A 22,638-nucleotide genomic window follows, 5' to 3' on the forward strand; every position below is an offset into this window, starting at 1 on the left:
TCATTTAATAACGAACACTGAGGTACAGCAAGAATAATAATAAAAAAGCACCGCATTTGTTGTAGAAAGATCTGTTGGTCTGCATTTGACTGAAAGTGTTTAATCTTGACTGGGAAGCCCTATTAGTATTACTATGGAGACAGGGCAAATAGTTATTATTTCAACAGAAATTAAACAAATCTCCAGTCAAATTTGTCCTTCTGGAATTCCATAAACTGTCACAGGATTAATAGCGAAGGATGAGTTTAACTCATCCTCTGTGCCTGTGTATTTTAGCTTATTTCTTATTTGATTTTCATGTCCAAATTCAGTATCCTACGTTTTCAACTAGAGGTATGTCAGCTATTTGTTACAGTGAAACTAGAACAACAAAACACAAACCCAACAAACACCCCCCCTCCCCACAGGCTGTCTCTCACACTAGACTACGAACTCAAAACCTTAGCTACAGTTCATTGAAAAGTTCATGGGCACTTGAGCAAACTGGGTGAAAGAAGTCCTCTGTGTCAGACCTGTACAAAACTCATGATTTCTCCATTAGATGTTAGACGTAGTTTGGACCACTCCTTGCCTTGTGATAGCCGTGGATCTCCCTAGAACATAAAGGTCAAGTTCTGAATATGCACAGCCACATGATTGAAACTGAACACTCATGTAACGTACTGCAGACTGAAGTGACACAGCATTTGTAAGGTTTAGACCTGATGCAATTAACAGTAAGGTACTGTTGTTTGTACTGGATCAAATCCTGCATAGCTTCCGTGGTTGAACAGTTGGTGAGACTACTTCAAGGTGGAAGACCTACTGATGATTTAAAATACCTGTTTTCATTCTCATATCTTCATCTTAATACTAGTATGGCAGCAGGATTTCATAAACATTTCCCTCTACCATTAATACCATCACGACAGTCACTTTGAGAAAGATATGGGCCCTCTGAAACCAAAAGTACAAATTACCAATATTCATTGCTCCTATCAAAACTGTAATTCGCAAAAGCTGTGACAGGCTATTCCATTTTTGACTTGCATTTCAAAATCTATTGACGTTGTTGTCATATCTTAATCTAGCCACCACCATGTTTAAAGGGAACTGAGGTAAAGGAGCTGAACAGATTATTTCATTGTAAATCTGCCCTATGGAATATCTTCTAGTCTTTCCTGTGGGAAAACAATGAAACTAGAAATTCTGTAATTAACAGTCAGTGTTTTACAAATGAAAATGCAGACCTGGGGAGAGCACAGATGACTATGTGAGTGAGTAACAGCATTTGAATCAAAAGGTGAACAAGGAAGGGTATATGCCTTGCATATGCATAACTGCAACAACAAAGTCAATTAATTGCATAATGGGCAGGTTAAATAACAGGGCAAGGGAGATGGGTTCCTCCCTCTCTCCTGTTAGCACCATTCACTGCCTCACTTACTCTAACATTACGGTGCCACTTAGATGCATGGCTTCCCCTTCACTCCAGACTGGGACCAGATTCAGCCCCTGGTATGATGCAATGAATGGAGAAATGCACTGTGAAGCGTCGATCCGGATATCCTAGGGATGATGTCAGTGTTTGAAAACCTACTGGGGTAGGGCATTTGGGAAGAGAGAGGGGTAGGACTGGTATGGTAGAACTCAGGAAGAGCAGAGTATGGCATTTTCTTTCTCGTTATGAAAATAGTCAACTGTCTTCCTCTATTCCTGGCTTTAGATCCAAAAAAACTTGCAAGGCAATCTGCACGACCTTGTTACTTTGATGTCATCACAGTCACCTAAGAAAGCAACCTTTGAAAAATACTAGGCTGTGCGCTTGAAAGACAGCTTGGACCAAGGATTTTGATGGGAAATAGCTGGCTATGCTGTATGTTTCCCAGAGCAGGAACACACAAGGTGCTTCAGATGGCACCCACCAAACATGGAGATGCATAACACCTAATCTAACTTCGTGTGTGGCAAGTGCCAGAACATATCGTGAAGAGGAATTTCAGGAGAAAGCCTTCCTTGTTTCAGTCAGTGGGGTTTGGTACTGTCTCTGAAATACAAACATCTTTTATTATGCTACAAAAAATAGTTTCACTTTTTCTTAATAAAATATAGCTTTTAAATACTTAAAAAAATTTAACTATACAGTATTGTAAAGATTGGAATTTTTTTTTTTAACTTTTTTACTATGTTAATGAGACAGCTCTTGATGCACTACTTTCCTTGGCCAAAGATGGACAAACCAGTTGGATCCTTTTCTTTCCTCACTTCTGTTGTTAGAAGGCATCCAACATTTAACATAGTGCAGGTAACTTTGTAACATCACCAGGAATAAAACATGAACTATACAGGAATCATTGGATTTTGGGGCACAGTGGTGAAGAGGCAGAAATTACATACATTGGAAGATTTTGTCGTTCAGTCTCTCCCGGTGTGACTTGCTCTGATGTAATTCATGTGCACGTGACAGACACTCTCAGAAAAAAGTTAAGATTTCCTTCTCTACTGTGCAGTGGGGCTGGTCATGTTGAATAGATGCCTGAGAGATCGTTTGTGGAAATAATGAGCATCACTTTCGGTGTCTGGTACAATGAAGCTGGCCTGTAGCTGCAGCCTCTGTATGCAACTGTAATAATGAATACTCAGTAAGAATAATAACATGTACTATAAAATAGATTCTCAGTAAAAGCCATACAGTAAATTACTATAAAAGTGGCTGTAATGTCACTGAAATCGAATGAATGGAGCAATATCCCAAATATTTTATACATCATTAACAAAAGCTACTGGTTTTGCTTAGAAATATGTTTTGGGGTCCATCAGCTTTCAAATACCTATTGACCTAAGAATCAAAGCAGGAAAAGGATCTAAAACTCTCAGAATGCAGTTTTTCAAGTGTGATGAGTTTCTGTATAGCCACTATAAAAATACATGGGGAAGCAGGGTCCAATTCTTTTCTCTGGAGAGAAAACTTACAGGAATTAGATGTGTCAGACAATGAACTGATCTCCTGATTTTTCAGTTTTATGAAGCATAGCTAACACAAAACTACCAGTAACAAGCCCCCAAGGAGGTGTGGTATTTCGTGTGAGCTGCTAGACACTATGATGTTAACTTCTCACTTACCTTCACTCACCCTTCACAAGTCTCTCAGTTTGTATTTTCATGCATCCTTTAACACATTTAGTGTCAGAAGTGTCAAAGATACTTCGTATTTCCTTTTCCCAGTTAAGACAAACACTTTCAATTTGAGATTAGTCTTAGAAAACAAGAGCAGCAAAGATTAATAAATAGGAAATAATGGGAGCAGTGTGGTAGCTTGTAACAGCCTCAGCAAAATCCATGCAAAGACAAGCCTACTGCTGTTTTCCTTTCGTTCTCTGGCTCCAGAGTTGGAATGCAAAGTACACCAAACTGAAGAGGGTTATGCCTGCAGTAACAAGAGCTAGATCTTTAGTTTAGTGGTACCTAATTTCACTGCAGGGCCTTTGGGCTTACTCCAAGAGGAATTACAACAAATTCTTCACTCAAAGGAGTTACAATCCCCTTCATCCCTCACAAGCACCCTCATTCACTGCAGCTTCTCATTTAATAGACCCTAGACTAAAACCTTCTGTCTACAACCACTCTTGAGGTTATGGAGATTTGCACTGAACAAGAAAAGAAAAATGACAGAACTGAAAACTGCCCCCAGCAACCATAGATTAGCCCAGCCTGACAGAAAATAAGTGGCTTCTGACACAGGGGATGGGATTGTCTAGACTTCTCATTTGGAAAGGAGCATTTGAAACGCCAGAAAACAAAGATCTGGTAAACAGAACCCAAGGGTATTCATAAGAGTAGAACATTCTTCTTATTTCCCCTTTTCCTTGTCATGTACAAGACTAAGGTAAGGGAGCCTTGTCCTTTATGCTACATAAGACATCCTTCTTGAGTGCGCACTGCCTTGTGCTTCTTGTGTGGTAAACATTACAATGGAGATGCCCCTCCCAATATCTCTGAAGTGCAAGTTCTCTCCAGTACTGGCAAGTAACAATCATAACAATTACTGTTATGCTTTGCATTGCGTTACAGGTTGGTTTTTTAGTTTTTTGAAGGTCTTATCTGCACCGTGTATCTGGGCCAGTTCCAGCTGATGCAACTGATGTGGATCATGAGTTCGTATATAAAAATTTCAGTTTTGCTCATAGGTGTCTCTCAGGTGGCCAATACATAAAGGGAAAACAAGGATGGATGAAGATATATTTGACCAGCTCCTAGTACTGGATTCAATGGTTAAGAAGTAAGATGGGCTGTGAATTGATTTAGAAGATGCGGGCATATAAAAGCTTGGAATGCTTGATGAGGTTTTTTTATTTTTTAATCAACGTAGGTGGAAGTAAACATTTATTAACATTTGGTCAAGTGTAGTGTAACTTGCATTTGTATTTTCATTGTTATTAATGGAGGTATGTAGAGATATACAGAAACCTTGAGACAGTTGTTTTTCTATTGCATACAGACTAGCAGTCCATTGGGAACAGAGGATGAAAGCATGAAGGTTAGATCTTAGAGGGCGGCAGTTCTTCATGCACAGCTTTTGTCAATCTTGATTTTTGTTTGTTTTGTTTTCAAAAATAAAAACATGGGAAACCAAGATCAAATGATGGTGGACAGGAAAGGTGACATCATCAGCCAGAAAAACACCAGAAGTGCCTGAACCCCCTCATTCAAGTCCAAAGGTGCTAGTTTCTTCAACAGCTGTCAGCAGCTTTTCATATAGCATAGAATATGAGGGGTAAGGTGGAAGATCCAAACGGTTGAAACACGTGTGTGCCCTGCAAAAGGAAAATATGCTACGTGTTAAGTTTAATCTAAATAACTTGAGAAAATAAGAACTGAGAAAACAGGCTCCTACTGAAATTCAAGACATTCAAGTTCACCCAAGAGAGATAAAAAGAAATTCCAACTATTAAAGCAAAACTCTCAAATTCCACCAAAATCTGAGGTACTGAAATGGATATGCACATACACATGAATATTTCAAATAGAAGACACAAGCTAAGTATCAACATAACATCATTCTCTGCTATCCCTGCATTAGATGTTGCAGGGATCTTGCAGGGATCTTCATGGAGAAGAATGCTGGAGGTCGCTAAGGACCTGGTGTCTTGGCCCTGATAGAGGGAAAACTGCACTACTATAATTTTGGTTGCTTTGAGTTTTTCCCAAAAAAAAAAAAAAAAGCAACTCAGCTTTACATCCAACATAAGCTAGTAAGTTTTGCATCAGTGGACAAGCATAATGTGATGAACTATACTGACAGAATGGGCTCAGCATATGTTTATAGTGAGGCAGGGCTGACTGGTAAAAGACCATTCAGGGATCTGCTAACTGAAGAAGGAAGGTTGCTGAAAGTGTTCCTATAAGTCAGCTGTTGGCCATCTGCTCCAAGTCTGGCCTTTAAATGTTATTTATTTGTAGTAGCCAAGGCACAAGCAAAATATTTTGTGCAGAGCAAGCTGCCAACTTGATGACCCTCTCCTTCCCCCAGTTCTATCATTATATTTACCCCCAGTTGGCAGCACCTTCAAAAGAAGCCGTGGAATGGGTTCCATGCATGCCTCTACCTCATTGCAGCTTTTCTGGTAGCGGCAATTAGACCCAGATGCAGACTGCACTACACTGTGTGAGGTGCTATACAAATGTGAAGCAAAGAAACAGTCCCTGCCCCAACAGTTCATCCACTTCAACTAACTGAAAAAATGTAGAGCTCATAGAAGCTCATTCAACAAACGGGTGGGGGGGAGCGGCACATTTTCATTAAAATTGTTTCATTTTTTTCAGTCAGCTTGGATTTTTACATGATGCTAGAAATACTTCTGTTTCTTCTTCCTCCCTCTGATAAATGGGAATTGACAAAAGCCTACAGAAGGCAATGTAGCCTCAATGGCTAACAATGTCTATGCTTCTGGCCCCTAGTATTTTTAGAAGCCGTGAAGTACTTTTAGCTTTTCTATCTCATACTTTAATTCAATTTTATTTCTTCAAAGCTGAAGCAGAAGAGAGAGCTATCTTGGAGAAACTATTTGAAACCGTGCTAGTCATATCTCTTAGGCCACCCACAAAGTAAGAAAAACATGATACTGGTAGATGGGCTGGCCTGAGACTTGCAGATTCAGAAGGAGAGTTTTATCAAGCACCAATGGTGAATCATTAAAAGCAATCAGGCAGCTGAAATAGCCAGAGGCACGTAATCTTCACTGCATCATAGAATTTCAATTAGGAGAGCTTTTATCATCCCTTTTCCCCTTCTGAATGAAGATTTGTTAGCTGGTCACTCTCAGGGAGAGTGTACAATAAACACAGAATCTGCGGAAATGAGCTAGGAACACACGCGAGTTAGTGAAAGAGGAACATTAATAATGCCATTATTTAATATATCTCTTGACATTAAACATGGCAGCTCATGTGTATTATCCATGAGTAGCCACACACTGTTTATTGTTATCTCTGCAATCTTTGGCAGCATAAGTTGTTTCTACAATCCATTGCCAATACGTATCAACCACTGGGAGTTAATTAACTGAAGGATTCTTGTAGTCCATTCAGAACCTGTTTATCATAGGCAAGACAGCACCGTTCAGAGACAGCCGGTCTTGAGGAGCTTGGCTGCCCGGCTCTAGAACTGGAAGCAGAATAGTCATGGTGGCTCAGGTGTGGATTCTGCTAATATAACTTTGCTGAACCTAAATTAATATCTCTGTATGATACTTAAGCGTGACATAGTTAACTGTACAAGACCCTAGCATCTCAGACATTGCTGTCACGCATCCTGTTGTGTGGTGCAGACATATCCACAGCCACTGACGCTGGTGTTTACTTTCTTGCAGACATTCATCTTAACTGATCATTATCCATCTCATTTCATACTGGTTATGAAACAACCTTGCAGTGCTGTTGACTTTTAGTCATTCCTTGACCTAGTCAAACTCAGAAAAAAGATAATTCCTTTTCCTGTTATGAGGTTTACAGAAGTGGTCTCTTCTATAGAAGAATTTATTGTGGGGAGAAATTATTACAAAGGAAGGAAGAAAAAGTTAACATGTCTAGAAACAATGAAGCATTTTGCCAAGCAACACTCTTGTGTTCTCCAGTTCAAGAATTTTTTTCTATAGAAAAAAATCCTTTCACTCCAAAAAATGTAATCAAATAAAAAATGAGAACTAATTTTCAGGAGTACTTTGTAGGTTAGGTTTACACTTCTACCTACTTAAGGCACAAAACACACTATATCACTAAGGGCAAAACCCAAGTTCAAATTCTGGTTTGTAAAACTGATGTGGATCTACTGCAACTCCGATGATGCCAGCGAAGCTCACTCAATCTCTTACAACAACGTAATTTTGTGCAAAATTGTCTGTTATACATTCAGCAATGGGTCTAATTGGCTCTTTGCTGCAAAGGTCAGAGATAGTGTCTACTTGTGTAACTGAACAACATATTCTGCCTCACTTGAAATAAGAAAGAGGGTTGACTGGGTCACATTCTCATTCAGTGTTCCCTGTCTCCTCAGTATTGCTGTGAATAGTGCCTTTCCCTCTTGCAACTGAAAGCTGAAACCTTTATTTTCCAAACTGGACTACAGACAAATTGCTCAGGGTCTAGTCTGTTATGTCATATGCTGTGTGATACTGCAGTACACAGGGCAATTAAGAGGCAAGGATATTTTCCATAATATCCACTGTTGCCTAGCTCTGTGCCTTGTCCTCCAAAGTGGTAAGTTCCTCCTGAATGGTGTTGACCTCCTACTGCTGATCCCAGTGAGAGTGACTACACTAAGCATAATCCAGGAGACACTTGCTGCACATACTGGGGTGAAAGCATTACATCAGCAGTGCAAGAAACAGTTACGGCAATGAGAAAAGTCTTTCTTCCCTTGATTAAGCCTCCTACCATATAAGCCTGCCGACATTTGAGAGGGTGTTTGGGGAGTGAGAGGTCTGGAATAAGAATTAGAGCTTTTATGGAAAGGTTTCTGGCTTCTCTAGAAGAAAATGCAAGATAAACTCATCTAAACCAACTCTGACCCTCATGTGCCCTCATCCTCCAGTAAGTAAAGCAGTAAATGGACCACTTAAAATTTCATTGTTCCTGGCAGTCTGTCTTTATTGCTCAAAGTAGTTTTGGTGGGTCTGAACCTTTAATCTTGCTCAGTGTTCACGGTGCTGTGCTATTTCTTTTCTTTTATGAATTCTCTCAAAAATTACAATCTTTTGAGATTTTTGCATTCTTCTTTTCTTTGCCACTTCCTTTAATCTCCATAACAATGAGATTCCAAAGGCAGTAACTGTGCACAGAGTCCCCCCCTATCTTCTTTATAGCTTGAACCTGTCAACTAAAATAAGATTTGCATTCTAACATAAACAAGCCTATCAGGCAGAAACTGGGCATTTCTCCTTTTCACCTTGTTTTCTTTAGATGAACCCACAAACCACTCTCTGATCAACCTCAAGACCCACAGGTATCAACTTTTGTTCCTTTTGTCTGTAGAAGGAACACTTATATGCTGTCTGGGAACCACTGCTTAATACAGGACTGTAGATTTGTAGATGGTATTTCTGTTGTATGTAGAAAACAGGAAAGAGAGGAGGGACGGGAGATAAGGAACGGTAAAAGACAGCAAAGCACACACGCTCAGTCCACTGGGAAAGAGGGAAATGATGAGAACAAAGTTCTTTGTAGTCATACACAATCTTTTTTTTAATTACTATATGGGATTCTGGGGTGATTAAATACTTGATCATCTAATAGAGAGGGACAGAATTCTCTTACAAAAGATCAGATATTTACTAGCACTGGTAATCTTTATCATACATAAACCGCAGACAGTATGGTGGTAATCACTAATAAGACTTTGCTGAATGAAAATCTCTTGATGAAAGGGTAGTTGCAGCTCAGCACTGATGGGGAAAGGGACCTAATTGCATCAAATATGATTATTTGAATCACTGGAATACATGCTGAGTTCCTTACTTAATTGATACTCAAACAGAAATAACCTTGGAGCAGACAGGAGTTTTGGCCAGGTGAGAATATCAACCAGAGGATGGGGCAGTGGCATTTGTAGGCACTAAACACTTTTGCAGGCTGAGGTTTTAAGAAGAGGGAACTGTTGTCTCCTGTAGCTATAGTAGAAAACACTGCTAGTTCTTTGCACAGGTTTATTTTGGAACAGGAGTTCTGCTCCCACAATGAAGCTATGTTATTCCAGCTAGAAAGCCAGTGTCCGTTCATTAACGTTTGGTGGGGAACAAAGAGTAAGTTCTTGCGAAAATACCACTAAAATTGGTTCTGTGTTGAATATCTGCATGACCTAGGAAAGGTGAAGAAGGCTTCCTGCTTCAGAAGAGGCTATAGCTGGAAGAATTCTCCATCCATCCCTACTTAGGCAACCAGCTGCAAGAAGTAAAATGTGTAACTCCTTTATTTTGGGAGAAAACTTTGCATATTAGATAGGGAGAGTAAAACTCAACCTTAATGAGCAAGTGGCTGAACCTGTTACCTATTCGGTGTTATTTCATTCAACAAGTTACATCAGTTTGGAAGAAACCATGCTGCGGATTTACACTGACAGATCTGTGAATCTGGCAGTCTCTTTGGAATCTGCTTTAGGGTCATCATCCAGAGATCTGGGATTAGAGCAGCATCTCTGAGCCGTACAGTACTTTGACTTTCTAACGTGTGTGGACTCAAAGTAAATATAGATAGGAATAATGTGTCTGGTATGCATGCACACCCCAGGAATAAACCACTGGTGTAATCTAACTCTTGTTTGTCTTACATGAACATGGTACCCCACTATCAATCACCCTGTTCATGTAGGGCAACTGGTACTGATGAACAAGTGCACCAATTTAGAATGAAGTTACCAGATTCACAACCGTCCTGAAAAAGCCTTGCTCATCCTCAGTGCTTTCAAGAAGCACTCTAGGTGTTATGTATTAGTGCTTATTCTTTGAAAAGTGTTGCATTTTAGAAATTTACGACATGCCTCTTCTCTGGGAGTGCCACATTGCTGTCGCAAGTGCAAAAGCATGGCTGGTTTCGGTATTATCACATCTTTGCTCACTATAAGCAAATGGCAGTTGCATGCTCCATTGCTAAAGTGCAAGGACAAGATGTAAGGGAGAGTTGTGTAATTACCTGACCCATCTGGAGCAGGAGTGAGAAAATAGAGTCCCAGACTCTCCCGATAAAGCTAAAAGTTGTCTCGATACTTTGTAAAGGAGCTGAAAACCCAAAGGCCAGACTGACGTATCCCCAGTGACCCACCATCTACCTGGATGTCAGGAAAGCCAAATACATCAGCTTCATGCAAGCTTCCATATCACCTCTCAAAGCATTGCGTTTATTGGGTCAGGGCCTAAGAACTAAGGCCAGTAATTAAGAGGTGCAATCCACACCTAAGCACATGAACGACTAAATCTGATGATTGCTGAGCCATAAGAAAGCTGGTTGTTTTTTTCCCCTAGCACTTTGAAATTGTGGAGCAAGGGTAGCTTTCACTGTGAAATTGTAGGAATTGTTAGAAGGACCAGGGAATTTGTTGTGGTTTATTTTAAACGGCTAAAGTTAGTTACACTCCTATTGTATCACAGGGACCAAAAAGCCTACAGGATATGACATATGACTTTTTCTTAGCCTCTAAGTCTAAGTAAATATGTAAGCAAATCTAAATAAACATGAGCAATCCATAATCAGGCATTTTAAAAAAGTTTAAAATAACATTTATTTAGTTACTTAAGTAAGGATTTAGGGAGCCTCCAGGTTTAGCCTGTGTGTTTTATGTATTTCTTAACACTGTGTGTACTTGGCAGCACCCCATAATTTTATAAAAATGCAGGTAGTAATTCATGGTGATCAAGCTGTGTTTATTCCCTGTGAGCAAGTGTTGTTTCTCTTTCCCCTGGCTAAAATGAATGCAGAGCTCTAAGACTTCTAAAAGGTGCTAACAACTTTCACCTGGAAAAGAGGCCTCTTTCAGGGAGAGCAACAAGTTCGGTGATCAGCAGACAAACATAAAATCGTTAACGTGAATATCTTGGGGCTAACTGAATCTAGGTCATAAGTAATGCCTTGGTTCACAAAGAAAGTTAAGCAGAGCAGAAAGAGGCCAATTACCTTTTCAGAACTTGACGGGTCAGCCCAGGGCTTTTTCTGTGCACGCGCCAAGGTCCACCCTCCCTTCTCGCCCCCTTCCATCCCAGAAGGAGTGCAAAGAGAGCTCTGCAGAAATGCCACACAAGTCTGCGAGTTCCATTTGCTGCCTGTTTACAGGCAGGAATGCCCTTGGTCATCTCTGAAACCCTTACATAGAACCAGACTATGTATATATGCTGCAAAAGGAGGATCAGGCCTATGCATAGCAAACTGTAGCTCTCAGGCTTCCTTTCCACATTGCTGGCTGAAGCTCAGAGGGCATGAGTCATCTCACTGACCTCACATGTTTTCATCTGTTTTTACATCTCAGTGCCTACATCTAGGTTTCACGTAGGCTCTAGTTCTCCATATAGTCTCCGTAGAGTCTTTACGGTCGATGGACATAAATCAGAATGTACCAGGTGCGATTCAACTCAGCTATTTCAAAAGCCTGTGTTCAAGTGAGACAAATTGTGCCTTAAAACCACTTACTTCCCTTTTCCTGACTTTAGAGGGAGTCAATGTAAGATGTCAGCTCAGAATGTCTGCTGATAAAGTGCCCTGGTCCAGCTTCTGCATCTCCCCACCGCATAAGCATGGACTTAAGCAGGCTTGTACTGAGAGGGTGATCGCATTTGGACTTGCCCTCTCCAGAGGACTCTGGCGGTCTGCTCAAGTCCATGTCTTATAGTATGCTTCTGGGTAAACAACATGGATGGCAAGTAACTAGAAAACTGGACCAGATCCATTGTTAAATGATTGTCTGAATGTATCTGCGAGGTCTGCGAGAAAAGATTTTTAATCTGTGCCATGAAAGTAGCCTCCTTTGGACTGCAGCTGAAAGCAAATTATAGGAGCAGGAAGAAAGCATCCTTTGGAGGGCAAATGTTATGTAAAAGGGTCATGTAGCAAAAGTATCTCAGAGGTGCTGAGATGCAACCCTGTGAAAAATGCTCTGTAATCTCAATGGGGCAGAGCCTCAGGCAACTGTAAGGGCATTCAAGAAAAGGTGACTCACTTCAGTGAGGAAGGATGAGTGGTGGTCATGGATAAAGTGCTGGAGCAGAACTCACAACTGAATGTATCACTGGCTGTGCCACGGCTGTCTTGGGTGGCCCTAGGCAAGTCAGACCACCCCTCTGTGCCCCAGTCCCTTTGTTCTGAAAAGGAAGATGACCCCTCCCTTTGGGAAGCACGGTGAAGTCTGTTGACTCTATATGACATTATGGCTCATTTGCTCCTAGCTGTCTGACTGAACTAGATGTAACAAATTGGGTATTATCACCACACGGTCTGAAGTCCGTTTGCTAAGCTTCCTCGTGATGAAAAAGTGGAACCATCAGAGCAAATGAAGGGATTACACTAAGGTCTCTGGCCAAAACTCAGAGACAGATTCTGGCTTTTATGACTCTGTAAACACAACTATTTTTACTAGTATTTTGGAAGTAAAGGGAACAGAATCAGCTGACAGGCTCCTGCTGGTCTGGATCTGTTCCAGAATCAAAATAAGAGAACCAGGTTTGGACCACTGGAAATCTTTATCTTATCCATTTTCCCGGATTCAAAGTAGCTGAAATTGAGCCTGCAAATCAAAAAGGCAGCAAAAGAAAACAATTTTTTCCGAATGTAATTACAGAACAAACTGATAATTGTTTCTTTGCTGTTTTAAGATGTCCTTACTGTATTCATCTTTCACTGGCAGAGAGATGCAAAAAAAGTACCGGGCTCACCTTTCTCACAGCAATTCTGTTTTTATATCCTAGTTGGGACATACCTTGGGAGGGAGGTTATTTTCCCCCATTTCTCTATACAGAAGCGCCGTAGCCCATTGCTCCCTCGGAGAGCTGCAAAGCCCTCGTATGGCACGCTTGATGTTCCAGTGACAAATTGCAACAACCGGAGTCTCTGCTCATTGTTAAATCTCTCCACTGCTGCCCAGAACCACCGTATTACTATGTGGCCATCATGGTAACCTAAACCAAGAAGAAAGAGAGAGAAATTAAAATCACCTGCTCTAAGTGGGATGTGTAACATTGAAATACGTTCCCGCTAGCATGAGGCAGTAGATCTCCTACTGAAAAGATCCTGACCTAACAGTACATCTTGTTCTTGACGAGCAGCAGGTCCCAGCCCCGCTCTTGCCCTGGCTGTGGATACCATAATATTATTAACTCATTTGAAACCCTGAAACTCAAATATATATATTTGAGGCCTCTCACAAATCCCTTGGCAAGAACTGGGGTTACCTGCATGAGATATAAAAGACCAGTTGCGATATGCCACACAGTGAGAGTCCTAACGACTTAACAATTTCTGGTTCCCAAATAAATTCTCTTTTGGATTGCAGTAGTGCTCAACATATGGAGAGGAGTTTGCTGCTGCAAACCCTTCCCTGGCAAACTTCCCACCTGAGGGGCTCTGTGCCTTGGTTTGTGCTGGTGAAAGCCAGCATAAACCCAGGCTGAATCTGTTTCAATAGCTAAACAGAAAAAGGAGGAGGAGAATAACTCGGGAGACCAGCTGTGCTTGTGGTAAGCTGCATATTTCAAGGTAACACAAAGGCCAGGCAGTGAGCAGCAAAGACTTAAACCTTGCATTTCAGGGGAGAATATGTGAACCTCAGGGACTTTCCTTTTGTAGTGCAGAACTGGTGGATTTCACATTTGTCCATCATCCAAATCAGCCTGGATAAATCATGCTCAGCGTTTAAAGCAAAACCAGGCCAAGCATTAGAGAAGGGAAAAACTACAACTTGACATAGTTTAGGCTGAGGGGATGGTTAAGCAAGATCTGTATTTTGTTGAAGTGTAATTGGGAACCGTGAAATTCAGCTCTTGAATTCAGCTCCGTGCTGAAGCCCAGAGGACTTGTGATACTACTTTCAATGAGGCCAGGAGTTCATTCACAGTCATCTGAGTAAGTAACTTTTAGACCTAATACTGCAAATCCTTTTCAGTCCTTAATAGTCAAAATTCCTGTTAAGTCGGTAGGAATTGAGTGGGTAAAATCTGGATAGAAGTAGCAGAAGCAATTTCAGTATTATTACATCTGTTGATCCAAACTTGAGATCTTACTTATTTTATTTTATGAGTGATTCTTCACAAAAACTTCCTGAACAAAATACGGCATTTCCCTCAGGAAAGACAGAAGGAAAAGATGGACCAAGTCTTTCATGTTTTAGACTGAAAACAGTCAAGATATTAGTAAGTATCACCAGGCAGCGTACCTCCACGATATTCTGTGTTGTTACGCCAGTCATTAAGATCTATTTCTGCAGTGCCAGCTATAACCAGCTCCAGTTCTCTGGCATCAAAAACAGAGACAAGCCTGGAGTCTACAACCTGGAATAAAAAAACACTTGTAAGCACAGTTTCAGACTGGAAATAAAGCAAAGGCAATGTCTCATAAACCTATGGCTCTGATGGCCAGCTCTTTATTCTGATGAAGTCTGCATGCTGACAGCTAACTTCCACTCCTCTGCTGATAAATCTGTGCTCTTCTTCAGGGAATCTGCTGATGTTTTGAGCTGCAAACAACGACACATGAGATTTGACCAGAATGAAACAATACAAGTGACAGGACATAATCTGTGCAGAACATTCTTCATTGTTACATTCACTCTGACAAGTGATTTTGATAATCAAAGACTGGATTTGTAATACGGACAATTCATTTTATATTTGTTTTGTATTGGAGTTTGATTACAACTATGTAGGAGTGCCCTCAGGTCTTCATTCACTGAAGATGCAGCTGAGATTCACTTTCATTATGTGAAACCAAAAGCTTTAACAGCCTACAGTATTCACAGGGAGAAAAAGTTAGCGAACATTATGCACGCTTTAGTAAACTGTATGGAGTCACTTAGCCAACCCCTTTCTACAGGAAAGGGCTGACCAAGTCTATTCAGGTACAAAGCCACCTTCACTGGGTTCCACCACCAATAAATGGCAGCGCATGACCGCTTAGAGCCATCAGTTACCAGTACTATTCTGCATGTCCGTTATCTGCTGTTCCATTTTCCAGGGTTGCCAATTCTTTCACTTCATTTCCCTCTGCGAGATAGCCCTCAACTTCTACTTATATTATACACCTGCTAGGGCAAGATACGTGTTTGAATACGATTAGTAAGGGGGGCAAGAATAGGTGACCATATGGGTTGGTCAGCAAAGCCACAGGTTTTCATTCAGTCTTTTGGCAGTCCTTGTAGCAGCTCTGCCAGAAGCAAGTTCTCAGATCCAGGTCTTCAGCAAAGATAAATTAGCAAAATCCAGGGACAACAATGGAGCAGCACCCATGAATACCAATAAGATAATAGCTGACTGCATCCTAGGACCAACTTTACTGGAATAAGTCCCTTAAGACACAGTGTGTCACACCAGCTCCTCACTGAAGCGTACAGTTCTTCACAATCTTGTTTTGCACCACAGCAGGGTAAAAACCCCCAAATTTGCAAGCGCCTACTTCTCTTACTCTGTGAATGGAAAGCAGTATCTTTCTTGATTGTTATGCTTTATCATATTCAGAATACACATTTCGTTCCTTTCTCCCTTAATGCTAAACATGCCATATCCAAGGTCCCTGTCTCTACAGATCCTGGCACTGCAGTTCCTTGCTATCTGTGGCTGTTTAGCTATTTCACAGGGTACCGGTGAATCATAGTTTAACCATTGGGTCATCTCATTCAGATGAGGAAAGGAAGACTGTGGGAGCATCGTTTTGTTACTTACTTCGTAGAAGCCACGGACCAGGGCCTCTGTTTGCTGAACCACTCCTCGTTCCACTCGCCACTTAACCATTCTCTCGATGTACTCTTTTTTGTTCTTTTCTGTCACTGCTGTATTTGCCCCTCCAGATTTCAACTCTCTCTCTGTCACCTACAGAACAAAGATAAATAGTGGCATAGCAATGTATGGGTCACATTGTGTTTAAATTTAAGTTGTACTTTGAAAACTTAAGTGAAAAATACAACAGCCCAGCCATATTTCTAATTCTGGACTCCTGGCCTCTCGTCCATTTGCAGTAGCAACAAAAAGGATAATGAGAAACACCCCTTCAGCCCTAGCCTTATCCCCAGCTGAAGCTGGGCTGACTTTTAGGTTACTCCAAACTGTACCAGCAAGGATTGATTGAGAGAGCACCATCCGTAAGCCATGTACAATGCGCCATTCTGGCCCATCTTTTCATCCTTCTCCTCTCCTTTCCCCACCTAGGAGCTGCAGAGAGGGTGGCAACCATACCAGCTTGCTGCTTGCTGTAGATTGTCCAAGCAACAGTATGGGAAACAACAGGATGGAGGGGCAATCACAGTATTGGAATAGACAGATTGTTTTGCCAACTGGAAGGGATATCTACCTGTCTCTTAGGCAACAAGTGTTAGCCGTCCCCAAGTGCTAATAAAAGTGTTTATTCAGAAATGCCAATAGCCAAAGAAAGTACCACAAAATGAATACTCCCAATACACTATCTAAACAAGACCTGTACAGCACCTTGCATAAATGACAAATATAATCACTGTGGGATTCAGAGTTTTGTATCAGCCATCCAAACCTGAAAAGTGTTTGTACGGCAAATAACCTTTTTATTTTTTTAACCAAGAGCCGCAGCTTTTCATTGCATTTTAATGGTTAATTTAGTTGTCTTGGGTTACTAAGGCTTAAGATTGAGAAGGGATTTAAAGAATCAATCTAGACTCTACCCAGCAAGCACATATTCCTCACATGTGACAGAAAATAATATTTATCTTGCAATTATTCTCACATTCGGTCTAGTGGATTTAAAAGAAGAATGTTTTGCTCTCCTCTTCAGTTTTTTGCTGCTATAAACAATGATGTCTAGCACAGATAGTAAACGAGCTGCATGAATACATAGTCATAATTTGTATTATTTACATATTATTTATATTATTATCTATTTATTAGCCCAACAAAGAGCACACAGCATATATAGTATTTAGGTCACTTTGCTTGTGACCTGTTGTAACATTATGAATTATGGAAACACTCAGTGAGTCATCTAATCTGTAGCTTTGCTGAGAAACAGCAAGAACAAGTAGGGCTGGATGTAATGAGTTAGGAATTCTTAGCTGGTTCAGGTTAAATTCCCAAATGTAGATTACTGCATCACCATTATATGAGCCAACGCTGCATCATCCAGAGGGTAAGACTCTGGCCCAGCTGCCATGCTGTATTCTTCAAGACATTCTTAAATCCAGATGTTCTAAAGCTCCTGCAAGACTTCCCACAAACACGTAGACATGCTAGTGATTTCTTCAACTTCTCATTATCCATGTAATTTCCAATACAATTAGTTAACTAGAATTGGAGGCAGGCAATCAATAACAATATGTCCCTACTTTTAATTTCTTGTTCATAGAGGCATTAACCATAGCTGTGAGCTAGAATTCAGAATGATTTCAGAGTAGCAAGGAGATATTTCAACCAATCTAATCCATTCCTTTTACCTGACTGGAGCAATTGCCAGGGCTTGGAGACAGGCCACATATATAGAGAGAGAGACAGAGCATGGACACAGGCCTGAAAGAACATTTTCTACTGGGTAAAAGCATGAGAAAGAACTTAGGGTCACAATCAACTGACACCTCTCTCAGTGTTATAAGTGAAATTCTCAAATTGGCGTTCAGCCCCCACCAATAAAAATGTGTGATGCTTGGTCTGACATGGTATCTTTGCTATTACAGTAGTGCTCCGGCTCCAGTATGCGAAGAAGGCTAGAGCTCCTCAGTAGTAAATTCTAATAGAAAAGGTATCAAGAAAGAGGATTTTGCCTGAAAGGTTTAAAACCTAAATACACGTCAGAGATGAGACAAGAAAGAAAAAGTAGTAGTGACTGGTCCATAATAAAGTCATTGTGGAAGCAGGACAAAAGGGCTGTAACCCATTTACCGCACAGCTTCTCAAAGCGCCACTATTTCTTGTTTCCCTTAACCAACCCTTGAAATCCAGCTTCCCAAATATTAGCAGAGCTCCCACTGTGATCTCCACTTGCACATGTATCCAGCAAAGCAATGCTCAGATGGCATTTAAGTGGTCAGATACTCTTGGCATGCAAGAATTTCCAACTGGGATCCATCTGTGAGCATAAAACGTGATTGCAATTTCTTCGTTATTTTTCTGTCAGCACTTAGCAAATTTCAGAAGGGGGAAAATCTCACTTTCACTTAGGACTCCTGAATTCTGACAGTCGCAATTCACAGCAAGAATCATTTTCCCCCCCTCATCTAGCAAGGTTAGTGTCTAGTACATATGAAATAAAGTACGAGACAATGTGTCAACTGGCATAACAATCTGGCTCTTAGTGTTCCTTTGCTTTCATATCACAGTATCTACAACAGATTGTGATTTTTTTCTCTTCTTTATGGAGCCATCTCTTATCTTCCACAACAGACTCCTATGTAATTGTCTAGCTCTTTTCTTTGGGGAGAGCATAACAGGTAATTAGTGTGCCAAATGTTCCCTTCAGATGCATCAGGGCAATTCAGGCTGAGATTCTTATTCATCTTTGTAGTCTTCCAATGTAAACACAAACTTCTCTTATCTGTCTTCGTGAATATGTCTGTATGTTTCTGTCTGTCTTTGTGTATTAATCTTATATAGGCATACCTTCCAGGGAAACCACTGTACTGTCAGTTGAATGTCAATGCAACCTCTCAGCGCAAAGCCCGTGAAAAACCCCTGCAATTAAGTCTATGGAAAAACAGTGTTACCTTTCCTACAGAGGCTTCTTACTTCAGTTCTTCTGCCCCATCCTTTTAATTTCATCCACCCTTGACTCTGCTCATCTGTCATGACCTTGTACTATAAGCAGACTAAATTCAGTTTTGAAAATATCCCCTGAAGTCTTGCTTGCTTTCTGTTACTTTCAAGCTTATAGCCAAGCAGCCCTTTTACTCTCAGGGCCAGAATTCCTCCCCTCAGAAACTAGTCTACCTCTCCCCTAGCTCGCAGAACTACCCTAGCTCTGTGCAAACTCCTCCTGTCAAGTTCATTTTCAAGGGCAGAGAGCCACTCTCTTCCCTTTCACCTGATCTCTCTGCTCCCGATGGCACTGTGTGTCTCCTCCTTATACAAGCGAGCTTCCATCCCTTGAGCTTCTGCAGTGCTTGGTGAGCTTGGTTCTTCAGTGTCTCCTTGGAGATCCTTACTCTTGGTGTGAATATTGCTTTGGGTCCCTTCAAGGCTTTCCAGAGATAGTTATAATCTAGCACAGGCTACAACAGCAAAGAGCACCAGGGCTTCACTGCAAGCCGAAGAATCCCACAGGAAAACACTTTTTCTGGTTGCCAGTCTGCACTTAAGCCAGGGTTGGACCCTGTTTAAGGTTTTAGTTATCCAGATCAGCTAGGTTAAAGAGAATTGTCTGAATAAGGTAGAACTGAGTGGCAGAAAGCATAATAAATGGATGTACATACCAAGTTGTTAAGTAGGTGCAAGGTAAGTAAGGGACACAGAATCTAACAGGGAGATATCAGACAAAACAATGGTGAGAGTTGCCAGGTCTTACACCACCTGCCAAATGTTTTTCTTCCCTCCTAACCCCCCGAATCCTTTCAGTCACATCAGCTTTAAGTTACATTGCTTGCATTCACCGAATGCCACATCTGTGTGAACTACACCCCGGAGAGAGAAGAGCTGCACTCCAGAGAATTCCTCATGCTCATCAGCGTGTGGCTCAATAAGCCTGTAGGGGGGCTGGTATTTTATATTATACACCCTAAGAATAAACATCTGCATTGAAACAGGTGGCTTGAAAGAAACAGAAGGCAGGAGAAGAAAGTGTTATTGAAAGGCTAAAGGATCTGTTCTGACAGAAAGATGTTCATCATGCTCAACTCTGTCAGCTTCAAATTTGCTTTTCAGATGTTTTGCATAGCTGTGCTCACCTGTCCAAACACCTCCTCGTTCACTGTGAAGGTGAGATCCAGGATATCTGTGATGTTATTATCCTTCATCCACTGCAAGCTCTGATGGAACTCTTCATCCAGGTACTCTAAGTCGCTTAAATCACATGGCCTGATTATGAGGCAAGAAAAAAATTCAGCTGAATATATGACCCCACGACTATCGGCAGGCTGACTTTACTACTAAGAATGTGAACAAATTTATACTGAAGATCCAACATAAAGCTGCAGTTTGTTTGGTTTTGTTAACATCAAGGCCTAACACAGACCCTCTTAAAGCCGTTCTGCAACTGTCTGCTTTGCATGGCTGGGCTCAAGGCCAAATCTGTTGGCTGCCTGCGCTGTTTGCTGTCGGAAGGCACCCCTGGGGCTTGATTTTCTGTGAATCTTCAGGATGCCCTGCACTTGAGAGCACAGGCTTACCTTCAGTCCAGATGGGCCCCGCCATGTTGTGCCTGGCTGCTTCCATGTATCTATCATCCTGGACGTGAGCACACAAGACTGACATAAGGCAGACCAGGCAGCCTAAATTTCTGCTAATAAGGAGTCGACCTTGGTTGGTGAAAGGGCAGGTGGATGTTACGAGCAGCTGGTTTCAAATCCCCTAAAGGGGCAATAAGGATGCAGGGAGGACTCAAGGTTTCAGGCTGTTTCCAGACTAGCTCAGATACGATATAGATATGAGCGTTGGGACCCCAGGAACACTCATTGTTAAAAAAATAAAATTAAATACAAAGAACTTGAAGGACTGTTAAGACAAACATCTTCGCTGATTTGGAATCATCCTAAATGATAAACTACTTTAGCTAAACTTTATTCTGCTCTCTGTTGTTTAATTGCAGTCTTGACTTACTACTTACAGCTTTTCTTATTGCTACAAATTTTATGTACCTTGTCTTATTGCAGTCTATTAATTAAAGAGGGACAGATTGTCAATTAAAGTTAACCTTATAAACTTGACACTCAAAGAAACATGTCACTGGTAGCTTCTGCTTACTAGTGTGAAAGACAGAAGACAACCAATACAAAACATTCACTGTTTACATCTCCATTAGCATTCCTAATTAATTCGAGTTTTTTTTAAAATGTAAACCTACTCTACCAGCGAGGCATGAGAAATTATGTATTTTTTTATGTGACCCCCCCCTCCTTTTTTTGTTGTTATTTTGTTGTGTTCCATCAAAGATGCTTTGCAGTCTTCCACATCTCATTTTAATTGCTTTGATAACTTTTCATCAGTAGTAAACTCTGGAATTATGGGTCAGTACTTTTCTAAATGTCATACTTACTATGCATTTTTATCAGCACAGTATTTATGAAGGGCAAAGTCTTGGAGAAAGTAAAGAAAAAATAAAACACGTTTGTTTTCTATCACAGACCAACCAACCAACAGCGGAAAGGACTTCAAGGTCAGAGTGCTCGAAGCAACTCCATGAGAGTCTGTGTCTCTAGAACTCACTGCAGGATCGCTGTTTCTGCATGGTTTCTGCATGGCTGCGTGCTTGTACTTACAGCCTTAGTAGTGCTTTGTAGAACGGCCTTGTGAAGAAAGCATCAAGAAGGTACTGATGAATGAGAGCAAGGCCAAGAATACGACCGCTGAACCTGAACCTAGGGTATAAAATGCAGGGTAAATTAAGTATAACTCAAGACATTCAACACAGAAACTTACACAGATAGCAACTGTTCTTTATTTCTGACTTAGTTCCTTCCATTTATTCATTTATTTCTTTTTTTCTGAGCAGATACCTAACATCACTCCTTGCACCTCTGATCAATAACGGATCTCTTCTTCATCCATCTCCTACAGTACCCATACGTGCAGCTGGCATGTTATATGTTCTCCTGTGCCAAATCCATAAACACTCCGAAGACTCACCTTCTGTGATCTTTAGTTGAATGTTCTAATACAGACTGACTCCATCAAACACAATATTTAGCCAGTGAAATACTGTAATACTCCACCTTATCTCAGCAGAAAACATACTATCAAAACAGCTGCAAAGGATATTTGGTGAATCAGTACATCCAGTTTCTGACTGGTTACACTTTCCAAGCTGGGGCTTCAGAGTACTTTAAAAGAGTAGCGAGTTGGCTTTATAAGGGGGGGAATTAAATTCAAATAAGTTTACTGTTGCGATAAAGGACACGTACTAAAATCAGTATCTAAAGCGCAGGCAAGCTGTCCCCAGACCACTTTCTTAATGCCGATGCTCAGCTGTCTTCGGCCTTTACATACTCTTGTGTTTGCTTCTGTTTTCCAAGAACAACCCCTAGTCCCGCTCCAAGTACACTCAAATAGTGCCCTGTCTGTTACAATCTATGACCTGTGATGATAAGCTGTTAAAGCTTTTCTTTCTACGATTTCTTCTGTGACTTATTAGATACTATTCCTTCAAATCTGGTTTTACATCAGTAATCTTAAGCAGAAAAATACAGAATTGGTGTGAGTCCAGGTGTGTTTGTTTTTTGTAAAAACGCCCCCCCCCCCCCCCCCCCCCCATCACCCATCCAAGACTTACTTATTTGTAAAGAAGGAAAAGAAAAGAATCCAACATCCCAAA

The 22,638-nt window shown here is 41.0% G+C and overlaps 1 protein-coding gene across 4 annotated transcripts in view; it reads right to left on the bottom strand.

Annotated features, from left to right (window-relative positions):
* Positions 1-3,621: 3,621 nt before the first annotated feature.
* Positions 3,622-22,638, bottom strand: part of HECW1 (HECT, C2 and WW domain containing E3 ubiquitin protein ligase 1) — a 258,899-nt gene continuing 239,882 nt past the window's right edge. For all 4 annotated transcript variants that reach the window (XM_054192341.1, XM_054192337.1, XM_054192338.1 and 1 more), the window contains 6 exons: positions 21,587-21,685; positions 20,057-20,186; positions 15,885-16,031; positions 14,384-14,498; positions 12,932-13,130; positions 3,622-4,793 (listed from right to left, as the gene is read on the bottom strand). In XM_054192341.1, the coding sequence (XP_054048316.1) occupies positions 4,682-4,793; positions 12,932-13,130; positions 14,384-14,498; positions 15,885-16,031; positions 20,057-20,186; positions 21,587-21,685 (802 nt within the window). In that variant the 3' untranslated portion in view covers positions 3,622-4,681. The remainder of the gene's footprint in view (positions 4,794-12,931; positions 13,131-14,383; positions 14,499-15,884; positions 16,032-20,056; positions 20,187-21,586; positions 21,686-22,638) is intronic.

The sequence above is a fragment of the Rissa tridactyla genome, chromosome 2, assembly GCF_028500815.1.
Source record: "Rissa tridactyla isolate bRisTri1 chromosome 2, bRisTri1.patW.cur.20221130, whole genome shotgun sequence".
Lineage (NCBI taxonomy): Eukaryota > Metazoa > Chordata > Aves > Charadriiformes > Laridae > Rissa > Rissa tridactyla.